The following is a 25,141-nucleotide window of genomic DNA, read 5'->3' on the forward strand; positions in this document are numbered from 1 at the left end:
AAGAAAGTTTGAATTTCGCGACTTTTCTCCATATTTTGGTTTTGGTCGTTAATGCTTTTGTGCTTTGCACGGCAGAGCAACAACCGTTCCCTTTTAACCAGGTAGCTTTTTTTTACATATTAAGGCCGTAACGTCAAACTGCCATTACTCTATAAATATATATAGCAAATTCACGAGTTTTAACCTTTCTTAGGTAGTATTTTCTGTAAATCTAATTAGTTTTAAGAGTAAGAATCTTAAAACTAATATAATTGAAGATATAAGGTGCTTAGGTACATTATTGGAACTTAATAGGTAAAAAATAGAAATATTCATCACAATACCTTAGTGTTGCGTACCATATTATACATCAAACCATGTAAATAGAAAAGACCTACCTTTTCACGAGTTTACTAACGAAGAAAGCCTTAGAAGTTTAAGGTTAAAAAAACATTAGTTGGGATGATTTATACCAAAAGATACACAGATGGTCTGCAGCCTGCATTTCAAGGAGGATGATTTCTGTTCAGGTTTGTAACTTTATTATGGGAAAAATTTTCAGTCAGATAAAATTACAAACCGGCCCTTACTAAATATACAATATTATTTTAGGTTTAAAAAGACGAAAGCTTAAAATTTGTTGAAACCTAAAATTTTTTGCGCTTATAATATATTTTAACTTAATATTATTTAATTAAAAATGTTAAAATAATATATTTACCCTGAAGTTAGATTGAATCTTCTTTTCACTTTTGGTTTTATTTATTTATTTACATGTTTCAAGTGTTACGCAATAATACTATGTTATTGGCGGCATCTGGAAGAAGTTCTTGGTTTCTGTTTAACTCTTTTATAATTTATAAACACCGTTAAAAAATTATAATCTTTAAAAAAATATTATACTATTATTTAAATATTAACCTACATTCGGTTCAATTAAATGTTTTTCAAATTCATTTAGGAAAAATCAACTAAAAACAACTTTTTTTATCTGACTAATGTTAAATTTTGGTCGTAGCGGAATCCTGGCGGGAAAATATATACACGTTAAATTCACGCGATTGACAGGGCCGCTAAAGCCCGGTACGCGAAATCGAAGTTGGCTGTGCCCCGGACGTCAATAAATTCAATAACACAAACGACACTCTTACGTTAGTGAGGGCGCATGGTTACAAAAAACACCCGAATTGTTCGGAATTGGTATACAGCTCTGAAAATTGGTATACACGTGCCTTGAACTTTACTCTCGACTACCTAATTTTTATTTTTCAAAAAAGACTACTGTAAAAACTTTTATAAGCAGAAAACCAGCTTGTTGCCGAGTGGCGAGTATGCGTTAATGTGTGTTTTTTTAATGCACCGCATCTCCACAACTTTAGAAATAAAAATGGTAAATCTCGCGTAGCTATAGGGTAGTAAGGTGGTAAAAACCCTGATAAAAATACCTTGGGTCTATTACCATAACTGTTTTTTTTAAATAAAGTTAATAAATAAAAACCAATAGCAAACAAATGAATAACATTTATTCATATTTAGTTCGAAAAAATCGAAGATAATTTTCTGAAGAAAAAAACAAGTTGGTACTAGGAGGCAATGGTTTTAGAACCAATTTGTTTTTTTCTTGACCTCATAACTCATTTTAAGTAGACCTATTTCGTCCGAACCAACTTTATTTGGACGTTTTCGGATGTTCTCTACAACTTTCTCATTGAACATTTTGGTGTACCGCCTACCGGTGAAAAAATAAATCTTTCAAAACCGATAAAAGTTATTCGGTTTTTTTTAATTTAAAAATTGAAGAGATCTATAATGAAATTACACACCCTGAAAATTTCAAAAATTTACGTTAAATAGTTTTTTAGAAAAATAGTCTGATCGAGCAATTTCAAACACCCTGTATTTTATAGGGCCCCATTTTAATTGCTTAGCTCTTGAAAACTGTGGCTTTTATTGAAATGTGGGCGCTTTTAGGAGAATTACAGGGAATTCATGATGTCACGCTTAGCAATAAATTTTATCTGAAATTTGGCTTGGAATTTTTCAAATGATGCTGTGGCTATTTCGCTTTTAAAGCCCCTCAAGACGATGAAACCCTAGGCGTGATCTTTGTCGTTTTTGAAATTTAATCTTCTGTGCCACGACTATTGATATTTGTAACTTCGTTTTCTAAAATTCAAAACATGTTTGAAACACAAATTACCTACTAGAAAATAGATTTGAAAATCTGGTGGAAGCTGGTCTCCTCTGCACCTTCCTACCCCCATTTAAGAATTGGAAACGTTACATTTTTTACTACATTAAGTACTTATTTTGAAAAGTAACATGGTAAGTTATGAGGAATAAAGAAGGTAATCATCAATAATGGAAATTTAGTAAGTAATTAGCAAAATTAGTAATTTAGCACTGTGCCAAATTAGTAATCTCAAAATTATCAAAATTAATCATTTGCCCTTTGAAAAATTAATAATTATATTATACATTTTTGTCAATTGCAAGATTATTAATTTAGTAAATTGCTAAATATAATAATTAGTAAAAATTAGTACATTAGTATATTGCTAAATATAATAATTTGCAAAAATTATTACATTAGTAAATTTCTAAATATAATAATTGGCAAAAATTAGTACATTAGTAATTTGCTCAATTATTTATTTGCATGAGTCAATTTGTAATTTGTTATAATAATAAATTAGTTAACTTTACATAATTTAGGAAGTGGATCATGTGCTTTATTAAATTGGTCATTTATTTAATAAGGAAATTAGGCATTTGCTTTATTAGTAAAGTACTTAGTAAATTAGTAGTTTGCTTAATTAGTAAAGTACTTAGTAAATTAGTCATTTGCTTTATTAGTAAAGTACTTAGTAAATTAGTCATTTGCTTTATTAGTAAAGTAGTTAGCAAATTAGTAGTTTGCTTTATTAGTAAAGTACTTAGTAAATTAGTAGTTTGCTTTATTAGTAAAGTAGTTAGTAAATTAGTAGTTTGCTTTATAAGTAAAGTACTTAGTAAATTAGTTGTTTGCTTTATCACTAAATTAGTAGTTTCAAAATTGAACAAAGAAATTATTCCCACGCAGGACTTTTAAGAATACACTGAAACCTTTTGAAGTATAGTCTGAGCCGTCCTTTTTAATTTTGCTTGACAACAACCTTGCAATTTTTTTTCAGACTTTCAAAATCATAATGGAAGTATCTTATGCATTCGGTTAAGAAACAAATTTTAAGGCAATATAAATCTTAGAACTTTGTCTTGTGTCATTGAAACAACATGATATCAAATTAGCTGCTGGACAGTGTGCTAAGGATCTAGAATAGCACTACGAATGCTATTCATGATATAAGGCTGTATAACTTACAATCATCAGTGTATTTAATAATAATAAATTATTATGGATTTTGAACACAATTCTGAATATTTTATTTTAAAATGATAATTTTTTGTTTCCGAAATAAAAAATATGGCACACCATGGTTCAGTGTTTTGGGTACTCCTACACTCCAGGTTCCAATGATACTGGTGTTGCTTTTCAGTAGATGATCTGCATTTTGAAACGCTCTCAAGGAGCGTGGTCAGATATACTTTACACAAGCCTTTTGGGCGATTTCCTGGGTGCAATACAATTCCATGGCCCATATGTTGCGAAGGGTCTACTAGTGTGAAAACATTCATAATTTCCCTACAATTAAAGTGCATCAAAAGTGGTATTTGTAATTAGAGAAAATGAAACTGGGATAAAATCTGCTCAAACTTTTATGGCCTGGTTTTTGAACAGCTAAGGCATAGAGCAAGTCAGCTCCCAAAGTTGGAAGTGTCTATGTCGCTCGATGACTTGGGCCTAGGTTGGTGCCTTAGGTATTAGCCTTTACTGATAATTATTATTATGTGCTTAAGTCTTGTACAGGAGCTTTTTTGTTTTTGAATGAAGAGGAATCATTGAAGTGGGGAACTACTAGACCTATATTGTGTTTCCAAAAGCTAAAACCTTTATAGTTAAATAAACCGTCTCTAAGGGAACTATAAATAAAGTTACTTTTTATTTGTAAAAGCATTTATTGGCAATTTAAAATGAACACGCTTTAACAGCAAAACATTTTCGCAAAAGTAGACAAACCATTCCTTATATAAAGTATATGAAAATTTAGTGTAACAAAATAACAACCTTCTATAAATTCCTCTGCAAGTGCTTTCTCAGTTTTTAGTGTGATGGGGGTGAGGATTTGACCAGATTTTTCTTCAACTAGGGAGGCTAAGAAAGAAAACCTACAAACCAGGTGGCTTGGTGAAATATGTAACTTATGGGAGAATTTTTTAAGAAACTAGTGTATACAGTGAAATAACGATATATCATTAGTTGTGTAAATATTCCATTTAAAATATTGCTATATTTTTAATTCTACTGTTTTCAGGAAGGTCACCTTAGCTATATACAAAAAATCAAACATACTCCCAACACTTTGTAAAATCCTAACCAAAATGACAGAACATAAGCTGAATTTTGAAAAATCTAAGTCACAGTCTACTGAAGAAGCACATAGTCTTTGTCGAGGGTTTTGCCGCTTTAGGTAGGAATTTATAGATGGTGTCCATTTCCAGCACTATATGGCTTCACATGTGAAATATATATGAAGTTTTTGTACAAAAAGGCTGCAGGAAAATTCTTAGAAAAATACACTTTTTTTTAACAAATATACATCTTAACATGTTATATAAGAATACAATTCATTTCATTAGAAAATATACATTTCATACAAATACACATAACAGTAGCATTAACTGAGCTTTTTGCTAGAGAGGTTTGATGCTGCAAAAGTAATAGATATAGGAATGTCATTTGTATTTTAAAATTGGTATGTCATTTATTACTTTCAAGTCACATGCTTTATTAAATGTAGACCATTTTACTCATGTCACAGTGTCACCATGGGCATAATTAAAATACTTTTGATGGTTTAAGAAAAATGTTAAATTTATAAAATATGAAATTATCATGGTGTATGGAAGAAAACCACAGATAAATTTTTAAATTGCAACCAATCATTGTCCAAAAATTGCCCCTACCTTCACAGTAGGTTCAACATTTATATTTGTAAATTTTTTATAATTATATTGATATAATTGATATGATATTATTTCGATGTCAGAATTTCAATACAGCCACCAGTTTGTAACTAGAATTTAGTATGAAGACTGATTAGTCACAAGAATTAATTGTCAAAGTAGAATTTCCCAATGACTTAAATGGTTTGATTTATCTATTATTGTCATTTTGCCACATCGGACATTCATATAATACCAAACAAATTTCATCCCTAAAAGCATATGGGCTCCTGCTTACATATTTATTTGCTCTGTTAAATATAATGTGTGATTAAAATTTTTAAATTAAACCTGTTACAGGTAAGAAAATTAAATTAAAGACAAAATATGGAGCAGGTTTCTTTGAGCATAAAGGAATATCAGCAACTAGTTTCACAATTATAAGTAGAAAATTATTAGAGTTAATAAATCAGTACTAAGTTACAAATCGTAAGGTCACTTTATGATCTAGCAATGGAAACTTGGGGGCACTCTAAATGTTTTATGGATCAATGAAGTGAGCTTAGAATCTCATATACTGACATAACACTTAGCATTCTAACAACCGTATAATTATTACCGAGCAACTTAATTTACATGGAAAAAATTATATAAATTTAGCAACGTAAATACTTTTAGACTAATTTTCAGGATAATAATTTTGTACCCAAAACTGAATGTGAAAAGCAATTACTATTGACCTAAATTCAACTAAAATGTTAATATAGATATTTTTTAAATTCTCAAACTTAAGGAAGACAATTTTGATTTTAAATACTGGAAAGAAGTTTATCATGAAAAGGTACGGTAAAATAAGATCCATCTAACAAGGCTTGTAATAATATTCATAGAAATATGTCAAGTTCATTTTAAAGCCCGCACAATGGCAATAGGTACCTACATACTTTCTGTTAATTAGAATTAATGAGTGCTATTATATTTATCCATAAGAATTATAAAATTCAACAATGGAAAAATGACAGGTTGGTAGTATATTTGAAATATAAAAATGATGTTTACATAAATTTATAATTAACAGTAATCACTTAAATTATTCATATGAAATTTGGAATTGAAAAAGGGTTGAATTTTCATGTCAAACACAAATCCTTCTTTAAATATGATTTCTTAACACTAAGCAATGAAAAAGTAGTAGCAATAGTGTATTTTTTCAGTCTCTCATTTTAACTTTTAAAGTACAATTGTACTTATTATCTTGTTGAAGAGAAAAGATCTTAGTAAGCATAGGGTGGATACTTCTGACATTTCAGTAAAGCGAATTCTCACCTTCGTTTTTTCTAATATTTTGGGGCAGCATAACAGACCTCTGGTCAAGGTGTCCAGGTAATCTGGTCAAGGTGTCCTGACATGATTACCTGGTCACCCAACCCCTAATACCAATATCATATTATATTCATAACAATATTAATATAACTCCTGAAAAATAGTGCTTGAAAACTTGCAACTGAAATTTTTAAAATACAAATACTTTTTAAATTAAATCTTCCTTCACCCACATCTTGATTTTCAAAAACAGCAAAGGAAAAAATACATAACAAACGAGCAAAATAAGAAAATTGCACATATGACCAGAAGAGGGTAAAACTAACATCGCCTAATGTTGGGTTCAACTCCACAATAACTAAAAAATATACAAATAAAAAGGGTTTTATTTCCTATCTGAAATAGTTTAAACATAATAATGTGCCTTTCATGCTTCCTGGAATCCTAAAATTTCATTAACTATTTACTGCATTAAAAGCATCACCGGAGAAAAAAGATGAAATATTAACTAGGGCAGACTGGCAATCCAGATCTGCCTCAAACTTCATGTAATTGCAATTTAAGTAGGGATATATGTGACAACATACATAAAAAATTATACCAATTTTCCATACATTTTCGAGAAATCTAAAATTTATATTGTATGAAGAATAAGTCTTTGGCTTCAATATAAATGACTGTCATATACAGTTATACAAATTTTAAAAGTAATGTGAGCAATAATTTAGACAGTGTAATTTATAACTACAGTGATTCTCTATTAGTAAAAAAGTGGGAAAATATCGTCAAGCCTGCAGAAATCATGCACTTCTCCAGTTTAAGATCATATATAAAAGTAGTATCAAAAGTTTGCAAAACTGAAAAATGGTCATCTCTTGATTTTACAAAGAGAATCTCTTCAGATTTTGCTGATTTCAGATTTAAATTCTGAGGGGGTTGATGTTCAGCCTACATGCCACTAGTAAGATCACTTCACTTATCGGCATACTGCAGGCTGGGACAAATTCTAACCCAATTTTTAATAGTTATATATTCTCAGATTTGGGTGAGAGTCAAGTTCCGCAAATTATGTGCTCTAATTTGCACTCTGTTTTCTTAAACTAAACAATTTGGCACAAATGTCAGTACCATTTGACAGTACAAAATTCAAGCTATGCATATTCTGTGGAAATTAAATTTTAAATATAGAAAACAGAGCTGCAAAGTTAAACATCAAAGAAGAAAGAAAATTTATTTGAAAAATTGTTATGTTCTGATCATTGCTACTAATCACTTTTGACCATCACAAAGACCTACCATTTTTCCTACAAAACAAATGTTACTTCTAGCCTAACAAATTGGACAACAAACTGCGATAATTAAAAAAAATGTTTTAATGACCATTTTGGAATTGTTTTGGTATTGTTTCTAATAAACTAAAACCAAATTAACCTTTCTCAAATTTAATATTGTATCCAAAATTTTACGAATTTCTCGAAAAAAATGTCAAAAACGATCCTTTGATATGATAATTTATGTTATTTTGCAAATTGTGGCTATATTCAGCAACCTTTCAATAGCATTTGGATTAGATAAAGAAATTTGCCATGCCAATTAAGGATGCATTATAAAAATTACAAGGGAGGACCACAATCTGAAACGTTACAAACTAAAATTTTAAATACATGAAGTAGTTATAAAATCCAAATGAAGGGGGTGGGAATATTTTCATTAGTTGCTAAAAATTGTATAATTTCCACTAATACTGAACATAAAGATAAGGAATATACCAATACTAAGAAATTTCAACATTCAACAGGAATAAACTTGCAGATACACTATTTACTCAAATATACTTAATTTTTAACTATAACAGCCCTTCAGCAATATATTTCAATATTTATTATAAAAATTTCAATAAGCTTCGTTAATTTCGAACCAGTTAGTTTTTCAGCATTTTATTGGCAGTTATGAAAAATTTGAGCTAGAGCTATAAGATAATGCATACACAATTCTTAAGAGCACCAGTAATTTAATTTTTAACCATCAGAAATCAAGAGGCAACAACTTGAAAGAATTCATAATGATTGATGATTAACATTTCTTGGCCAAAAGAGCCCCTGCAAATAACTATTGGCACCATGATGGAAGACCATTTATTTGGTTTCATAGTAAAAAAGTTGAACGTTTTTCATAATATGAAGATAGCAAACAGTCAAAACTAACATGATTGGCACATTTTATGACTTCCTTAATTTATATCTCAGACAAATTTAAAGAATAATGTAAAAATCTACATTCTACCCTTTAGCAAAAATAGTTAAGAGGAGTACCAGTTTGGTAACTGTCCTCAAATTTAAATACCAGCATTTCCAATGCTATCATTACTTAGAAAAGTCCGCAGTCTTTTAAATTATTTTTTATAATAACATCAGTAACTGCATCAAACACAAACTGAATATTATTTGTGTCAGTGGCGCAAGTGAAATGCGTATAAATCTCCTTTTTCTCTTTTTGTTCATTGAGGCTTTCGAATTTCATTTGAACATATGCAGCAGCTTCTTCATACGTATTATTTCCTATATGAGAAAGTATCATTTAGTGAGGGTTTCTTATTTTAAATACTACAGTTTTATCTTTATAGCACCCATCAAACAGTCAAATGGTTACATTTCTTTGATAAGAATATCAGTAGTAATAATACGAATTGGCTCTGAAAATGTATTAACACTTGGCTAATTGGTGGTACTCATTGCACGGATAAGCAATAGCATTCATAATACCATGAATTAATGTTAACTGAGAATATAGCAATAGCATTCATATTACCATGAATTAATGTTAACTGAGAATATATTCACCCTGTTTTTTTCGGAATAAAAACCATGCCTCTTTCCTTTCTGCAGCTTAAGGGGGAAGATAAGCTAAGACGTAAAATACCTGTCTCGCCTCAAACTCCCAAGCTCTCTCTTTCCTATAGGTGGATAATATAGTCCTTAAATTACAAAAGTAGAGGCTAGAGTTGAGCCTCCACATTCTCAGTTAATGTTATGTCATTCTTGCTAATTATCATAAGACTATCAACGGCCCCTAAGTTTGAATTGGGCATAAGAGCTCATGTATTCAGCACTAGACAGGCGAGGTAGAAAAAATAATAAAATCTACAGCAAAATATCAACGCATGTCCGATTTTGAAATGAAAATTCGCGGTCGAGATATTTGTAGGGGTACGTAAGGGTCAAGGTTTGACCGTTGAGCTCTGTTTGTCTGACTGAATTAAATAACCGAATTCACCAAAGGATTTATTCTTAAAAACTCTTTATTAAGCCAACCGATTACTTCGTATACATAAATTAAACTAATACTGGAGGTAGGTCGATCGTTGATCGGACCCCAGATTCGTAATGACCCGCAGTCTCACCAGCCTGTTCTTTATATACCATCTGAAAGAGCCCGCCGCCGCTGACCGTTGAACCCCAGATAAGCCGCCTCTCCACTCCAGGATGTACTGTAAAGGTAAACAAACCCACAGAGGCTTCCCGATACAGATCCCCGTTACAATTTATTTTGTAAAATTAACGTTTTTTAGAGTTACTTTGTGTTAAAATTCGGTAGCTTAATTGTTGTAGGTGAAGTATGTTACACTGTAAGGCCAGATTTCGCCCTAGTCCAAATAAATACCACCAACGGCCGCGGGTGGCGCTATAGTGTAACCCCATTACCATATAAATAGTAAAGTGTTAGCCTATTGAAGGGAAGTTGCTCGAAGGAAGCTGAGGTGAAGGGTTAACAGAAATTATGGTAGTGCCGCTAACTGGAAAGATACCTAATAAGAAGGCCACCTCAAGAGGACAATACTCAGACCAGAAATTTTGGTGAGAAATAAAGGGTATTTTGTGTTATGATAAACTTTGGGTAATTTATTCACCTATGTTAAAATAGTCCCTTACAACACTATAGGGGAAAAATACCAACACAGCAAGGCATGTCCGTTTTTACAATGTTTTTTTTTGGATACTTAAGACAATACTGAACATTTCTTAGTCAAAATTAATCATTAACTAACGGCACCGCAAGTTCGCTTCGCTCTTGTGCGGGGGCCGCTAAGCGCCACCACATACCCATTCTTGCTAATCATGATGAGCCATCTAGCATCGGGACCTAGAGGACATAAATAGGTAGGGTGGCGGAGTGGTTAGCACTTTCGCCTCGCAGCAAGAGGAGCCAGGTTCGATCCCAGCTTGTGGCACTGGGGGAAAACTCGGAACAACTCCTTCTGCATTGAGTTTGCAAGTTCTCTCCCCACTGGTTTAAGAGGTTTCCCCCCCCCCCCCAAGATCTTCGGTTTCCCCTTCCATAAAAACTTGTTGAGGTTAATGGTAATAATTAGTGTAGGGAGCTGTTGGCTCGAACGCGTGGCATGCAGGGCTTGCCACCAACCTCCTACGCATTGTAGGCCTAAGGTAGTGTCTTGGGTATTAGCCTAGCAAAAAATAAATATACTTTGTCCTCACCCAATATTCCACAAAACGGAAAATTGTGTCTCGTACTACACCACAAACGGAAAAGTAATACTAATTTTCAATAGAAAAAGTTAATTTTCAAAAATAAAAACCTCCTTGAATTTTTATTTCCACAAAATAATTGTGACACAGGAATGTTCAGTATCGTCTAAAGTATCAGAAAAAAAATGAACTTGTGTTGGTGTGTTGATATTCAGCCAAATCTATGCTACCTGGCTGAGAAAAAGAACAAATTCTGCCTATCCCCTTCACCCCTACCACTTATACTACCTCTTGCCATTCGGTAACACGCATTGGGGGATTTTAGCATACGTTTCAGTTTTTCAACACCAGATGGCATCATGTAGCCAGTTTAGCCAGTCATTCGCCTAATGTTAAAATCCCATTCATTTCAAACTTAGGGGGGGGGGCCTTGATAGTCTTATACTATTACTTATAAAGTAGTGATGGACTGAAACCAATATGATACTGATTTAAAAAATACTGCTACAAATTTATTTTTATCTCAAAAATGCAGATGGCACTGCTAACCTTGACATTTGGCTTTGATAATTCAGCTACCGCAGGGTCTCGATTATTTTAAGTTTACACCACGCGTCTTATAAGGGGTCCTTGAAAATTATAAGTATCTGTAACGATTTCCTCCAATACGGATAAAATAATTAGTATCGGTAAATTCTCAAAATCGGTATCGAAATTGGTTAAATTACGATATCAGCCAACACTATTATAAAACTTACAAATCATTATACCAACCTGTGTATTCTGGAAAACATATAGTAAGAGGAGAATGTGCTATTTTTTCTTCAAAGAGATCTTTTTTGTTCAAAAACAGAATAATCGAGGTTTCCGTAAACCATTGATTATTACAAATAGACTGGAAAAGTTTCATGCTCTCAATCATTCGATTCATCTCTTCGTCTTCAGCTAGTACAAGATCATAACCACTCAATGCAACACAAAAAATTATAGCAGTTACTCCTTCAAAACAATGAATCCATTTCTTTCTCTCCGACCTTTGACCCCCAACATCAAACATTCTGAAAATACATCGATAATCAATATTTTGAATTTCAATAACTAAACCTAAACATTAAGAAATATGATAACATACTTGAAATGGAGACCTTTAAAGCTGAAATGAGTTTCCACAATGCCAGTTGTTTTCACTCTGGTTCTGAGAACATCTTGTTGGATAGGTACGTAATTTGGCTGTGAAATTCTTTCTAATGAATTCAAATAGCTGAAAACCAAAATGGTAAGCTTATTCTTTCAGCAGGTAATAATTAACAATACCAAAATAAGAAACACTAGCAAGTTAAACAGTAGATGTTTATTTTTTGTATCTCAAAGCTTAAGCTAACCAAGTTGAATAAGAATTTATTCTAAATGAAAAATGAGTAAACTAGCTTTGAGCTGGCGAAGACGCTATTTCAAAGGACTGTTTTGGCTAAAGATAAATTATTACTAATTTATAGAGATTTGAGTCAAGAAATCAATTTTTTTTTTCGTTCAATAGTTTCCTGTTTCAACCAATTTTCATCAACAATACCGTAATTACTGCATTCATTTCAAGGTTAGTTTTTAAAGGATCAGTCTAATAAGGGGGAGAAACAAGTGCCCCTCCGTAAACTGTCCAACGAAGGAGATCTGGTCCACCCATCGGTGGGAAGTACCAACTAAAGATCAGATTGGCTACGCGGGGACGCATGTTTATCCCCTACCATAGCTGTTGGAACCCTTTAAATCAGGAAATTATTAAATTTAAAATTGATTTACAAAGAAAAACTATGTTAAAGCCACCGGTCATTGAAAAGTATTGGTCATGCCAAATATTGATACTGAAAAGTGAAAACTAAGACTTTGTATAATTAATAATTCACTGTAATTTCAAGTAAATAGGCTGTTCTTCTAAAAATAAATGAAAATAAAAATTACGTTGGCCAACACAATTTTGGTACTAAATTAGTATTAGATCAAAAATTACTATCTTAAACAACAAAAAAAGAACTAGAAAAATTACTATCACTATTTAATTATCATCAAAATATTTTAGTGTATAATTATGAGTTTCTTGTTCGTATTTTTTCTACAACCAATGACATGATCTATGCAAGACACCCGGACTTTCTTTTACAGACTTGGTTCTAGAACTGTGGAAATTAGGACAAACTTACTAGGAAGCTGAATCATTGAGTTGGTATTCTCTAGAACGAGCGTAACATTCTTGCACGCCTTTATCCAACCAAAGACGCTTCATAATTGCAGCAAGATCCGGAGTGAGTTCCCCTTCATGAGAGGCACCAGCAATAGTAAAAAACTGACGGGCATCATCCTATAAGACCATTTCATAATATAAATTGTATTACTTTATAAAACATGAAGTTAAGGAAAATAAAAGCAATTGTTTCTACAGTAGGAATTCATAAGAAAATCACATTTAAATCTTGTGTTTAATTGGGACTCCAAAAAATATACATTCGGATGTTGAAAAATGAATTATGAGTCTCTTTAAATACATAAAGCAAAAGTTGATAATAAACACCCTTCAATGGGGAAGTATATCTACCTACACATTTCCTCAGTTATGTCCTTTTGACTAGACTTGAAAGTAGGGCCGGCTGTCCGAGTCATTGACCCTCAAAGCAAATGTTGAGACCCTTGCAATAAACCCTTCATAAGGGGTTGAGGGGTCAGTAGGTCCCCCAATTTAAATAGACATTTATAGAAAATTTTCAGATATATTTTACTCAAAATCTAATTTTTTTACTCTTGTAACGAACTTAAATCGCATAAGGAATAATAAGGCAGTTAATCACATTTAAACTCCTTATTACAATAATCTCTCTAATGAATACCTGGAGGGGTCGTTAAGGTTTAACCTCCTGACTGCTCTAACGCCACCCAAATGTCTCTCCCCTCATACCAGGCTTTACCGGGTTAATATAGCGGTTTTCTCCTAGCGGAGTACAGTGGATTTCCTTTTTGTGGGAGCTAACCCTTACACTGATTTTCTTTTAAATAATTTATTAATATTCATCTCCCATTTCACCCACACAGATCATAAGAGGGGCAGAGGTTCCAAAGGACCCTTGCAAAAATATAACTATTTGCAATTCTTTTGCGAACCATAAGAGTAGCATGTTGATAAATAAGGAGTTTGTCTTTTCAGCTCGTAGGCGATAAACAATTCGAGAATAGTTTAAAAAATTTCCCAAGATAGAACTCTAAAGAGGACTGAACTCAATGCCAACAATTACTATGAATTTTTTTAATCTTTACGAGACCAACCCAAGTATGAAAGTGGTGCATATTAGAGATCACTACTGGAGATAATGTAACTTAAAGATAATGAAACTTACTTTTCTGGCAGAATCTCCAGCAAATTCTATTTTCAGCTGACCCATTGCTCTAATAATGGCCATTAAACTTTGTATGGTGTTACTATAGACTACAGGTTTGTACTGTAAACATTCTTCTTTTGTATAGCCAGCTTCATGAATTATTCTATAATGAAATGTAATACATGAGTTGTAATTATTTTTACACAAAGTATTATAATCCAACAATTGTTGTTATTGAGAATGTGGTCAGGTTGGCCTAAATCTGCACTTAAACCTAAATATGAGGACAGCGGACCTTTCTGATAACTCCAGGTTAATTGGCTGATCTTTATGAAATTTCACATGCTTGTTTGTATGTTCAAAAAACAACGTTTCCTAGATTTGAAGGTAAAAATATTAAAGAAAATGAATTGAGTGGATTTTTAAGTGAACCCCCAAATTTTATGATTTTTGCAAAACGTTTCGTTCACAGATGCGGTTAAGTCTTTTTGGGAAACCACTCTTGTTAATTCTGCGAAAGGTCGCAGAAAATTCACAATTTTTTCAATTAACGACCATTGAAACTTGGTGAAACAGTTAATCTTATTTTCTGTGCTATAGGCATTCAACACATCGTTGTAGCAAAATTTTACTGCTGACGGCTTACTACTTTCGCCAACTTTCCAGATTCTTCCAAAAATTTTGAATGCTCCTCTTTGATATGTAATTTTAAATGAGAAATCATATTTGATGTAGTATCGGATTTTGCGGTAGATCCGCCTCTGGAAACCAGTTGTTCACAGAAGTTACATTTTGTTTTTGATACATTGATAGTTTTACTGAAGTAATTCCATATGACACTCTCCATAATATCGAAGTTTAAGAAAATATAAATTATTTTTAAGGCAAAAAGCGAAAACACGACCGGACTGAACGTAGGCGCATCACTAGTAATGGATAATAAAAGAATGACAGTTCGATTGCTATTGTGGGAAAGAATTTTTCTCCTTGTTTTATAGCCTACATCGTCAGTGGCAGCTAGCTATATTGTTAGTAGGCCAAATTATATTATATTTGGATTGCACAGGCTTTTAATACTAGATTCGATATTTAGTCTATACCAAGAGAGCTTTTAAATTAGATGTCTCTCCAACTGAGCGTCGTAGTCATCTCCCCTCCGAGCGGCTCCTTATATCCTATTGTAAATTGGTGGAATAATAACTACTGACTTAATTAAAAGTATTAAATAATTTATTAGTCTTATGTTAATTTAAAGTTTCAAGTTATTAATGAGCGAGCAACTGGGGTATTACTGTTCAGTTGAACATCTACTGAAGATCTGCTCTCCTACATAGTTGCCAGCAACGCCTAACTTACATTATATACACACCAGTCTAACAACACTTCGATTATGCTAAAGTACACCACAATATAACAACATACCCGACTTCCTTTCCGCCAAAACCAGGTATGTGGCGACACCCTGTGGCCAGAGCTCAACCTATAACAGCCCCGCAGTTTTCCATGCCCGCAGCAAAGGACCCCATTACACCATCTTTTATATAGATTTTATCATACTACTGTTATGATAGATGACTTTGTTAATATCGGCCCATATATCACTGTACCCATATCGGTGCATACCTAACTGAAATATCATTGAAAGATACTGACAACTTTTACTATTGAACTGAAATTGTCTAAGGACACTATAAATATTAAAACTTTTAGCCATGGTTTAGTATAAATTGTTAAATTTTAAAAAAGCTGCTACTTCATGACTTAGAAAAAAACTTTATTTTATTCGGAGCTTTCGGACCGTGGTCCTTCTTCAGCGAGTGACTGTTAAAGTGAAATCTTACTTCATTTGTTTCACGATCGTACTTTTTCCAGATTCACCAGCACCTAAAAAAAAATTTAGATTTAGTAACTAAATTTGTAAACTTATAAATCGATGTTAGGTCTTGGAAGATTGATCTGATTGTACTTTAATAATTAAGAAAAATTGTAATGAAAAATCTCAGACCAAAATTTCAGGTAGATACCACCCTGTGACTCATATCATTCTTAAACTTTTTAAATTGAAAGCGTTGATTATCTTCTAATACATTTCGCAATGAGAATGATTAAAAAAGTCATTGGTTATTGTTCATAAATGAGGCTTAGTTATTCTGAAAATAGTCAGCTAGCACTATCTTTTAATGCCTTTAATAAGTGATTCCAATAAAGATTGTTGGTCACATGATTTTGTTATTTTCAGTCAAATATTTAAGTATTTGAGCACAAGCTTCTTTTTTCAATTTCAAGGCACGCAAAATCGAAACCGAAGAACTCAGGGAGAAAACCCCATTAGCCAGTAGAGAGAGAAAAGAGTTGACCCCTTTGTTAAAAAAAACTCTAGTTTTGTTAAGTCTTAAAATGTAAATAGCAAAAATTTCTGTAACCAGTGCCCTACTGATTTGTAAATTATTATAATTTGAAGCGGGAAATATTAGATTCTAACTCAATTGCAAAAACCGCTACAAATAAATTCTAATCAAACTGAAGAAAAAGCTAACAATATTACAATAGCATGTCACATAATGGCACCTCGGCCTACTTCAGTGTTAAGCTGTTTCAGACTTTGTGGTTAAAATAAGTACAAAATGAAATGCAATCATTCACTTATTAATTACTTTAATACCTATACATTAGTTTCAATAAAATAAGGTTTAAAAGTTTGTAATTAATTTTAAGCCATTGTTTAATTAGTTATTTTAAATTATACTTCTTAGAATAATTTAAAATAAATAATTAGCCTAGTGCAATATTTAATATTAAACCTTGAACTATTGTTTTATTGGGAGGTGTCACTCTAAGACTTGGGTTCCCCGGGTTTAATTTAATTTCCTAGAATATCTTTCTCATTGTGGCCAGAACACCAACACTTCCAGCATTGGCCACTCCATTACATGGCTTTAGATATATCCGGCGCTATAGTTAGTGAATTCTTCATAAAATTGTTAGGGGTCTTCCATAAAAAATGCGTTGAGGTTATAAAAGTCTTTTAATCCAATGTAAACAGATAAACTAAGTGTATGATCTCTCCTCAGTTTGACAATAAAAAAAGGTTAGCAAGAGACAGAAATGGGCCATGAATTCTATTTTCGTATTGGGCAAGCTAGTTTGTTTGCACTGGGTTGAAATAACATTGCCGATTTTCAGGAGGGACGCTGTTAGGTGGTGAGGGGACAGGGTATTTTTCTGTTTTTTCAAAAGTGAAATTAAAATATTTTTTAAATAAAAATCACACACCATGAAAATTACATTTAATTTATTAACAGGAAATTCGGTTAATAAAGTTTTCATCTAAATTCTGATTCTGTTTTCTAGATAACCATTCATTAAAAGATTAGAGCAGTTTTTTACTGAACACTGCATGACCTTATCTTAATTCGTTACCTATGCATTTTTATGTTAACCTTTGATTTATAGCACAGCTGTAACTTATTTCATCAAAGATTCTATTGCTCCCTTGACCTTCCACTATCTTATATCTAAGTGCAGATCATTCAATCATTTTGCAATTGCTCAATAATTTCACTAAAAGTTTTACCTTGAACCCATAAATACAGAGTCCATGTCAATAGTTCGCACGCCATTAGTTTGCCTTAACAAATAGCTCGCCAACAAATAGTTTGTTTGGAAAATAGTTTGCCTGGTCAATAGTTCGAATACTAAAAAAAATCATTTATTTCATTAATAAAAAGAAAACACAATAGCTCATAAAGATATAAATTCCACAGTGAATGCGAAAATAAAGGAGGCCGGCGATTTCTTCGATTTGGTCGCCCTATCCAGACATCTTCAAAATATTCCAATATAGGCTGGGCTTCTAGAGGTAAGGGACTCGTTTCAGATGATAATAGTTCAAAGTCGTCAGCTACAAATGTAAGCAGAATAAAGGCCAATGCGGGTATCATTCTAATTGCAAGGGCAAACTCGACGTCAGATTCGTATCTTTTTTGTAAGCCGCATCTCTGAACTTTTCGGTATACGCATTGGGTTAGATAAAACAACCATTCATTTCTACCTCCGGAAAAATTCTCCGACAAGCATTTATTTAACTCTGTTCAAAATCCGTCATAATTGCTTTAGGAGACAAATTTGCTTCCTTCTTTTTTAATAGTTCTAATAACCGATAAGAAATCTAACGGCATGCTGAAAGAAATGAAACCGGAGATTTTTCGTTTGTTTTTTATCATTTTCCTAATCTAGTTTATTTACTGAGTATGCCGTTAGATACATAAAAATAAATTATTGTGGGCATGTTGCTTGTTTTTTATTAATGAAATAAACGATTTTTTTTAGTATATAAACTATTGACCAGGCGAACTATTTGTTGGTGAGCTATTTCTTAATGCGAACTAATGGCGTGCGAACTATTCCCGCCAAATATTGATGTGCTACCTAAATACATTTGTTCACCAAATAAAAATGTTATAAAAACTTGAATTAAAAATTAGAAATAAGATAATTTCAGAATACTCATTAATGTATATACGCATATAAAAATTTAGCCAATAGCTTGGATGTAAAATCAACCACACACTTTTAAGCAACCCATTCTTTTCCCCCCTCCCTTGGTAAGCCCGATGGCTTTCGCAACATAAGGCTTGTCAAATGGGTTAAATTAAAATAGCTATAGTGTAATTTTATAGTGTTGTTTTTATCGATTATTGTCATTTACTTTATATTTAGTTCTTTGAAGTGATAAATTAGTTTAATAAAAAAATAATATAATTTATTATATATAAATTTTTAATAAACCTAATCCACATCAATGACCCAAAATTTTGGGCAGCCCCCATCCCTGACAAAAAAAAAATGCCACCCAGTAAAGATTCTTTGAAGTGCCATTATTGTAGAATATAAAGTTTACGAGCTAAGAGGAAAAATGCTTCAAGAAAGAAACATGTATATTACATGTAGAATATTACAAGCATGACTATATAGAGCCTTCACAGTTGAGCCATTTGGTGTTCTGGAGTTTATCAAGCTTTGTTATTTGCATTTCTCGAGAATGAATTCTGAGTAAGCATCCTGTTATATGTTTACATACACCATACACCTACTTTTTTATCTTTTATTTCCTGAGCCATAAAAATACCGTAAAACTGTGGTTTTTAATGAAATTCTTTAGTGAAAGGCTAAATACCACCAACTTTTCATTTTTGCATATGGAAGAAATTTCAAGAAAACTACTACTGTAAAATAAATTGAATGGTACAGTACATTATATAGTCGTATAGCCCTAGCTGCCATAGTGGAATACATAAATATTTAAAACTCATACAAAACCAGATATTTTAAAAGAAAAGGTGTTCATACTGTTAATTTATTGCCCAGTAAAACTTGTATTAAATTAAGTTTCCTTTGAGTTGTTAATATAGATAAAATTATTGTTAGTAAAACAGATGTTTATGGGTAGGGTTTTACTATAAACCTTATTAGAAATATATAGACTACAGATTTCCAACTAAAGGCATTTCCTTTAATAAATGGCACAATCCCCTAGCACAGTTTTTGCAGGAAGAGTAACGGCTGGATGTCCGTTTCGATTTAAATAGAAAAATTCCTCTCAGTTTTTCCATCCTATTTCAATAAGCTTGTAGTTTTGTATTATTAATATTATAGCCTATTTTGACTCCACCACATTCCGTGTTCATTATCCCTATAGCATTCGTAGCTTACTTGTGGGTGTGGTTCTTTGCCATGATTACAAGTTTAGGTTGGTCATCACATTAAGATGTGATAATTTAACGACGGGCATCAGTGATATTAAGTTATATGGATATATTTCACTGTATATTACACACATGTACACCCTTTTGTAACAGGGCTGCTCCAGAAATACCAGAGCACAGCATTAAAAATATCAAATAATGTCATGACCGAATATTCCATTTCACCTTTTTGATCATGGATCAAACTCTGGTGTAATTAAATATATTTTGATTTCTAACTCTTTCGCTCCGAAAAATGGGTAAGAAATTACACAGAGAAAGGGTATTTTTTTTATTGGATATTTTAATCGGAGCATGTAGCATGCACAATGTGAAGTTATTTAGCTTTCTTAATCCTTTTTATTTGCTCCCACTATTCCATGAAACCATGATTAACTCCCTCAGTGAAGAATATAGACTCTAGTCCTTCGACTGAGGATATAGAGAATACAAATTAAAGTCTGAAACCTTAATGTAGATATCCCCCACGAAATCCACCATTTGTTTTTAGTCCATGTGTCTAGTATACTAGTGAAATTGCAATAAAACAAGAACACTATTTATTTTCCAAAACTAATTTACAAGTTATTTTTGAAATATGCATGTTGAAGCTTACCCAATAGTAGAAGCTTTACTTCTCTAGCTTGACGTTCCCCTTCAGCTCTGAGATCTTTGTCAATTTTCTTTGACCTTTCAGCTGCTTCCTTGTCAGCAACTGAACTTACTGCACAACCCATTATGTTTTTAGGAAATTGGCGATAAAATGAAATGATTGAACCGAACAAGGCGTAGACAGTAGACTTGTCTATTTGAGGTAGAGTTATAAACCAAGTTAACAATGTCAAAAGGAAAAGTGGTAAGACCACATCAGGGACTAGGCATTTAACATTTGAACACTAAAAACAGGTAAAAAAACGAAATCCATATCCACATTTCTAAGTTATACTACGGTCCCTATCAGATTGAAACAAACCACTAAACTAAATTTCCCAAATGAAATTCTAGGCCTAAAACTCATACAACCGAAATTTGACATAACCAAGTACGGGTACTAACCGACAACTGACTTTTTTGCTTAAAAAAATACGATGGTGTCGGCCTGACACCGTCCTTAGGCAACAGGAGTTCTTTTTTTTTTATTATTTTAAGTCGTCTGGTGTCGGTAGGAGAGGTGTTATGCAGAGCGTATTTACTGAGGTCGAATATTCACTCTTTTATGGATGATTTCATAGTCATTGAGCGCAGCCATATTTAATCTCTTCAAAAGGTCCGCTTTATAAGGGCCTATTTAATAACTATAACACACTTTTTTAACTCTTGAAATTGTTTTCAACGTAATTGGAATTCGGTTTCCTCACCCTGGTACATGTATATAAGACCCAGGTACAATCAATTTTTTTTTTATGTTAGTGTAGTGAGTTAAAGAGGGGAAAAATTAACAAAAGGGTCAATTTTATCGTTTGTTTGCTATATTCATTTTGAAAAGCTTCATAAACCAAAGATAATTTAAACTCGTACCCTAGATTCGAATACTGAGAGCTTTCCCATTGACGTTTTTGGTACGAAGCGTTTACCCTTTTCCGGCACGTGACCTCAGAAAAATCGTTCTCCATCGGTAATGTGGCTCGGCCAACTTCGATAACGCGCTGCCACGCTATTGGCAGCGCGTGATCGAAGTTGGCCGTGGTTGCGGTAAGGCGCAAACCATGGAGCGAATTTTTTCTGAGTTCCGGCGGGAAGTGGGTAAACGCTATCGGCAACGCACGAGAGAGTGATTTCGAATCTAGGGTACGAGTTTAAATTATCTTTGCATAAACCAACCACTGTATTCATTCTGATCAGGCAATAGCCTTTTAAATAAAACATCTTCAAAGAAATCACCAAGAAGTAATATTTCCGTATATCCGAGACCCAGGAAATGCAGTCACTGTTTATAGTTTGTTGAAATGCTAAGCCTTATTATGTCAAAAAAGTTACCTAGTTAAAAGGGAACACTTGTTACTACCGTTTAGGTGAAAAGTTTCAATTATTTTAACAAGCACTTAACAGAAACTTGCAGGTCCTGGCTCTCAGAAATTTTACTTCTTTGTAACTTCCTTGAAGATGTTTTATTGAAGCGTTCATGGTTACAAGCGCCATCTAAAGGCGGATGCACACATAGCCTTCGCGCGCGAAATTTCGCTGGAAAATCGCGTCGCGTCGCGTGACTTAAATAGAATGAAAGTCATGGAGCATTGGCGCGGGCGCGAAAATTCGCAGGCGAAATCGCTTGCGAACCGTATGTGTGTTTGGGCCTTCAAGGCGGATGCACACATAGCCTTCGCACGCGAAATTTCGCTGGCAAATCGCGTCGCGTCGCGTGACTTAAATAGAATCAAAGTCATGGCGCATGGGCGCGTGCGTGAAAATTCGCAGGCGAAATCGCTCGCGAACCGTATGTGTGTTTGGGCCTACTCTCAAAACTTTGAGCGCGTTATGGTGCGTTCAACGCGTTCACGTTTCACTACCTTATTTCCAGAGAGGGTAAAGTCGCCGCTTCGCTATGAGAGGCGCCTCTTCCTATTCCTGTAATGTTAAAATTTGTAAGAGATTTTTGAAGCGCGCGCTTCATGGGGGATAGTTCAGGTCCCCAAAACGCGATGGCGCCAGTGAACGAGTTTCATACTTTCATTACAATATGTAAGGATCCGGAAATTGTTTTCTCTAAATTTTCCGATGGTCAATTTTATTATTAAAAAGACATTTCATGAAAAATATCATTAGTGAGGACAAGAAATTTTACTATTTTATTATGTTTTTTACTATGACAACCACTAACTTTTAATAAATTAAAGAAATTCATGGAAAACTGTACAAAATGACCAAGGCCTAAAGTGATAACATGGAAAGAATAATTGTTTACGCTTATGTATATGAATGAGGATGAAATTATTTGAAAAATGGTTTTCCTAGAAATTCCTGGGTATGTATTTAGTGTTGAATTTTCATCAATTTTCTGTCTAATCTTTTCTGAGATTTCGCGTATTCATGGTCGATATCTTGCTTTTTCAGTGCGCTGTGAATACAAAACTCAATGAAAAAACCTATCATGGTTTGAAATGTAGCTGCGCATGATGAATTGTCTGGAGCAACAAACCACTTTTTTTCAATACGTCGTGTTATAAATCTTTCTAAGCGGCCTCTTACATTTGTCATATGAGACAGTAATTGAAAACTGGTGTCAAAAACTTCATTGGTCTGCGTTACAAATTTCAAGAATGCTTCTGTTGGTACAATAAGGTTACCAAAAGCATAGTTTTTCTCTGTTTTATTTGCTTTGTAATAACTGAGAATGTTGGTAGGATCAATCATTGGATTTTCAATTTTAAGCTGACCAAGACAAGATAAACATTGGTGATGTGAAAAGCATCGGTGGATTAAATACCCTGAAATGTAACTTAAAACCGTTTGCTTTAGTAGGTTTATGCTTTCAATTGATTTACAAATTTCCAAGTCTACTTCAGAGCAATGTCCTTGGCTATGCAGAACTTCGTGACTTTCCAAATTTGATAAATCTTCATCTGGTCCTGGAGCTGGGGTTTTAAAGGAATCAATATTCAAGATGAAATCATCTAAATCGTCAATGCAATTTGAATCTGGTGGCTTTAAAAGGTTGTTTACTGATGCAGCTCTATATGCAGCCCGGAATTGCTGAGGATTTGGGTGGTCTCTATTCCCTCCTTTTTGACGGATAGAACCAAAATAATTCTCAACAAAATCTTGGCTTAACCTCCCAGTTAATAAGAACTTAAATCCAAAATTTTCTTTTAGGTCTTTCCACAAAAAGAGCAGTGATTGAATGGAAAGTTTCCATCCTTCGATACAAGGCAATTTTTTATATTTGCAGTTTTGGGGTTTCCATGTGTTAAACCATTGCAATTTCTCACTCAGCATTTGCTTATGGATGGATGTGTCTGACATGGCTCTTTTGCATAGCGTAGCACTGTTTAGGGTCCTACTATTGAAACAATCAAAAAGATCATTCATGTGTAGTAGGAACTCCGCAGTGTAAGTACTACGCATGGTAAGATCCCCTAACCCCAAAGAAAATGCTGCTTGTATACAATTAGCTACGCTTTTGCTGAATACTTGCGCTGCCAAAATAACTTTCATGTTGGAAAATGCTGGTAAAGCGATATGCTTTCGTTTCAATTTATGCGCACTTCGGAACTTTCCAATCTCTTGGTCTAAATTGAAAAAAATTTCCAAGTCTTTCCATGAAACCTCTGTGCCTTCCACCAGAAATGGATATCTTTTAAAATTATTTCTGACACTTTTCAACAGATGGGGAGGGTCAAAGAAAAAATGAATTTTTTCCTCATCAATTTCAATAAATTGTTTCTCCACGGATATTCCCAGATTTTTGTATAAATTTTGATTGCCAGTTCCTTGGTCGCAAACAATAGCCTTGACTATAAGTCCGATATCTTTTAGGTGCTTCAGGCATTCATTGAGCAGCAGCTTCAAAGTCTCCCCGTGGCAAGCATCTCTAGTAAGGAAGTAGCCTATGGGTTGCTTCCATTTCACCTTCAAACCTTTAACCATGAAAACCAGGGCTTGATTTGCGTATTGCTTTGCTCTTCCAAATGGTCCATAGTCTACATAGCCTTCTATGATGTCACTTGAATGATCATATGTGAGTTTCTCTTTCAAACTCATTTCATCAAATGAAAGTACTATAACTCTCTCACATTTTTTCTTGTTTTGAAATTTCATTTTCAGGGCTTGCAGGGTTTTGTGGTCGAAACCAGGGGCAATTTCCATGCGAGACAACCATTTCTCAAGCGTTCGTTTTGTTGGTAGACACAAAACTGCTTGCCACATTCTGTACGCTTGAGGGCTGTGATAGAAGAGCGAGAGAGCCCATTTCTTCAACATTGATGAATATCTCCTCCCTTTTTTGTGTCTTTGCCTAAGTTTTAATTCGGAGTTGAAGAGCTCTTCAGCAAAACCGTTTAAAAACCTCTTTGCATCAGAAATATTGGAAATATTTTGACTATCTGCCAGTTTTTCTTTTAAACTTTTCAATTGTTTCTTCATTCTGTGAATTTGAACACTTTGCTTATTTAGTTTCTTAAGCAGTCTTGCTTCTTTCTTTGTTTTCAATCCTGAAACTTGCACAGACTTATTTTCGCTCTTATTTGAAATGTCGACCTCAATTTCTGCT

The 25,141-nt window shown here is 33.3% G+C and overlaps 1 protein-coding gene and 1 long non-coding RNA gene across 2 annotated transcripts; one reads left to right on the forward strand and one right to left on the reverse strand.

Moving 5' to 3' along the window:
- Positions 1-7,947: 7,947 nt before the first annotated feature.
- On the reverse strand, positions 7,948-21,027 carry Galphai (G protein alpha i subunit). Its single transcript, XM_090153822.1, has 7 exons — positions 20,552-21,027; positions 16,033-16,075; positions 14,210-14,354; positions 13,025-13,182; positions 11,962-12,090; positions 11,604-11,887; positions 7,948-8,903 (listed from the first exon to the last, which is right to left on the reverse strand). The coding sequence occupies exons 1-7, from the start codon at positions 20,670-20,672 to the stop codon at positions 8,713-8,715; spliced, it is 1,071 nt and encodes a 356-aa protein (XP_090009948.1). The 5' UTR covers positions 20,673-21,027; the 3' UTR covers positions 7,948-8,712.
- A 1,757-nt stretch (positions 21,028-22,784) lies between these two features.
- LOC149966702 (uncharacterized) lies at positions 22,785-24,236 on the forward strand. Its single transcript, XR_016480387.1, has 5 exons — positions 22,785-22,897; positions 22,987-23,214; positions 23,277-23,367; positions 23,439-23,586; positions 23,746-24,236. It is a non-coding gene; the product is annotated as an uncharacterized LOC149966702 (long non-coding RNA).
- Positions 24,237-25,141: the final 905 nt, after the last annotated feature.

The sequence above is a fragment of the Leiobunum rupestre genome, chromosome 1 (genome assembly GCF_980474605.1).
Source record: "Leiobunum rupestre chromosome 1, qqLeiRupe1.1.hap1, whole genome shotgun sequence".
In the NCBI taxonomy this organism is placed as follows: Eukaryota; Metazoa; Arthropoda; class Arachnida; order Opiliones; family Sclerosomatidae; genus Leiobunum; species Leiobunum rupestre.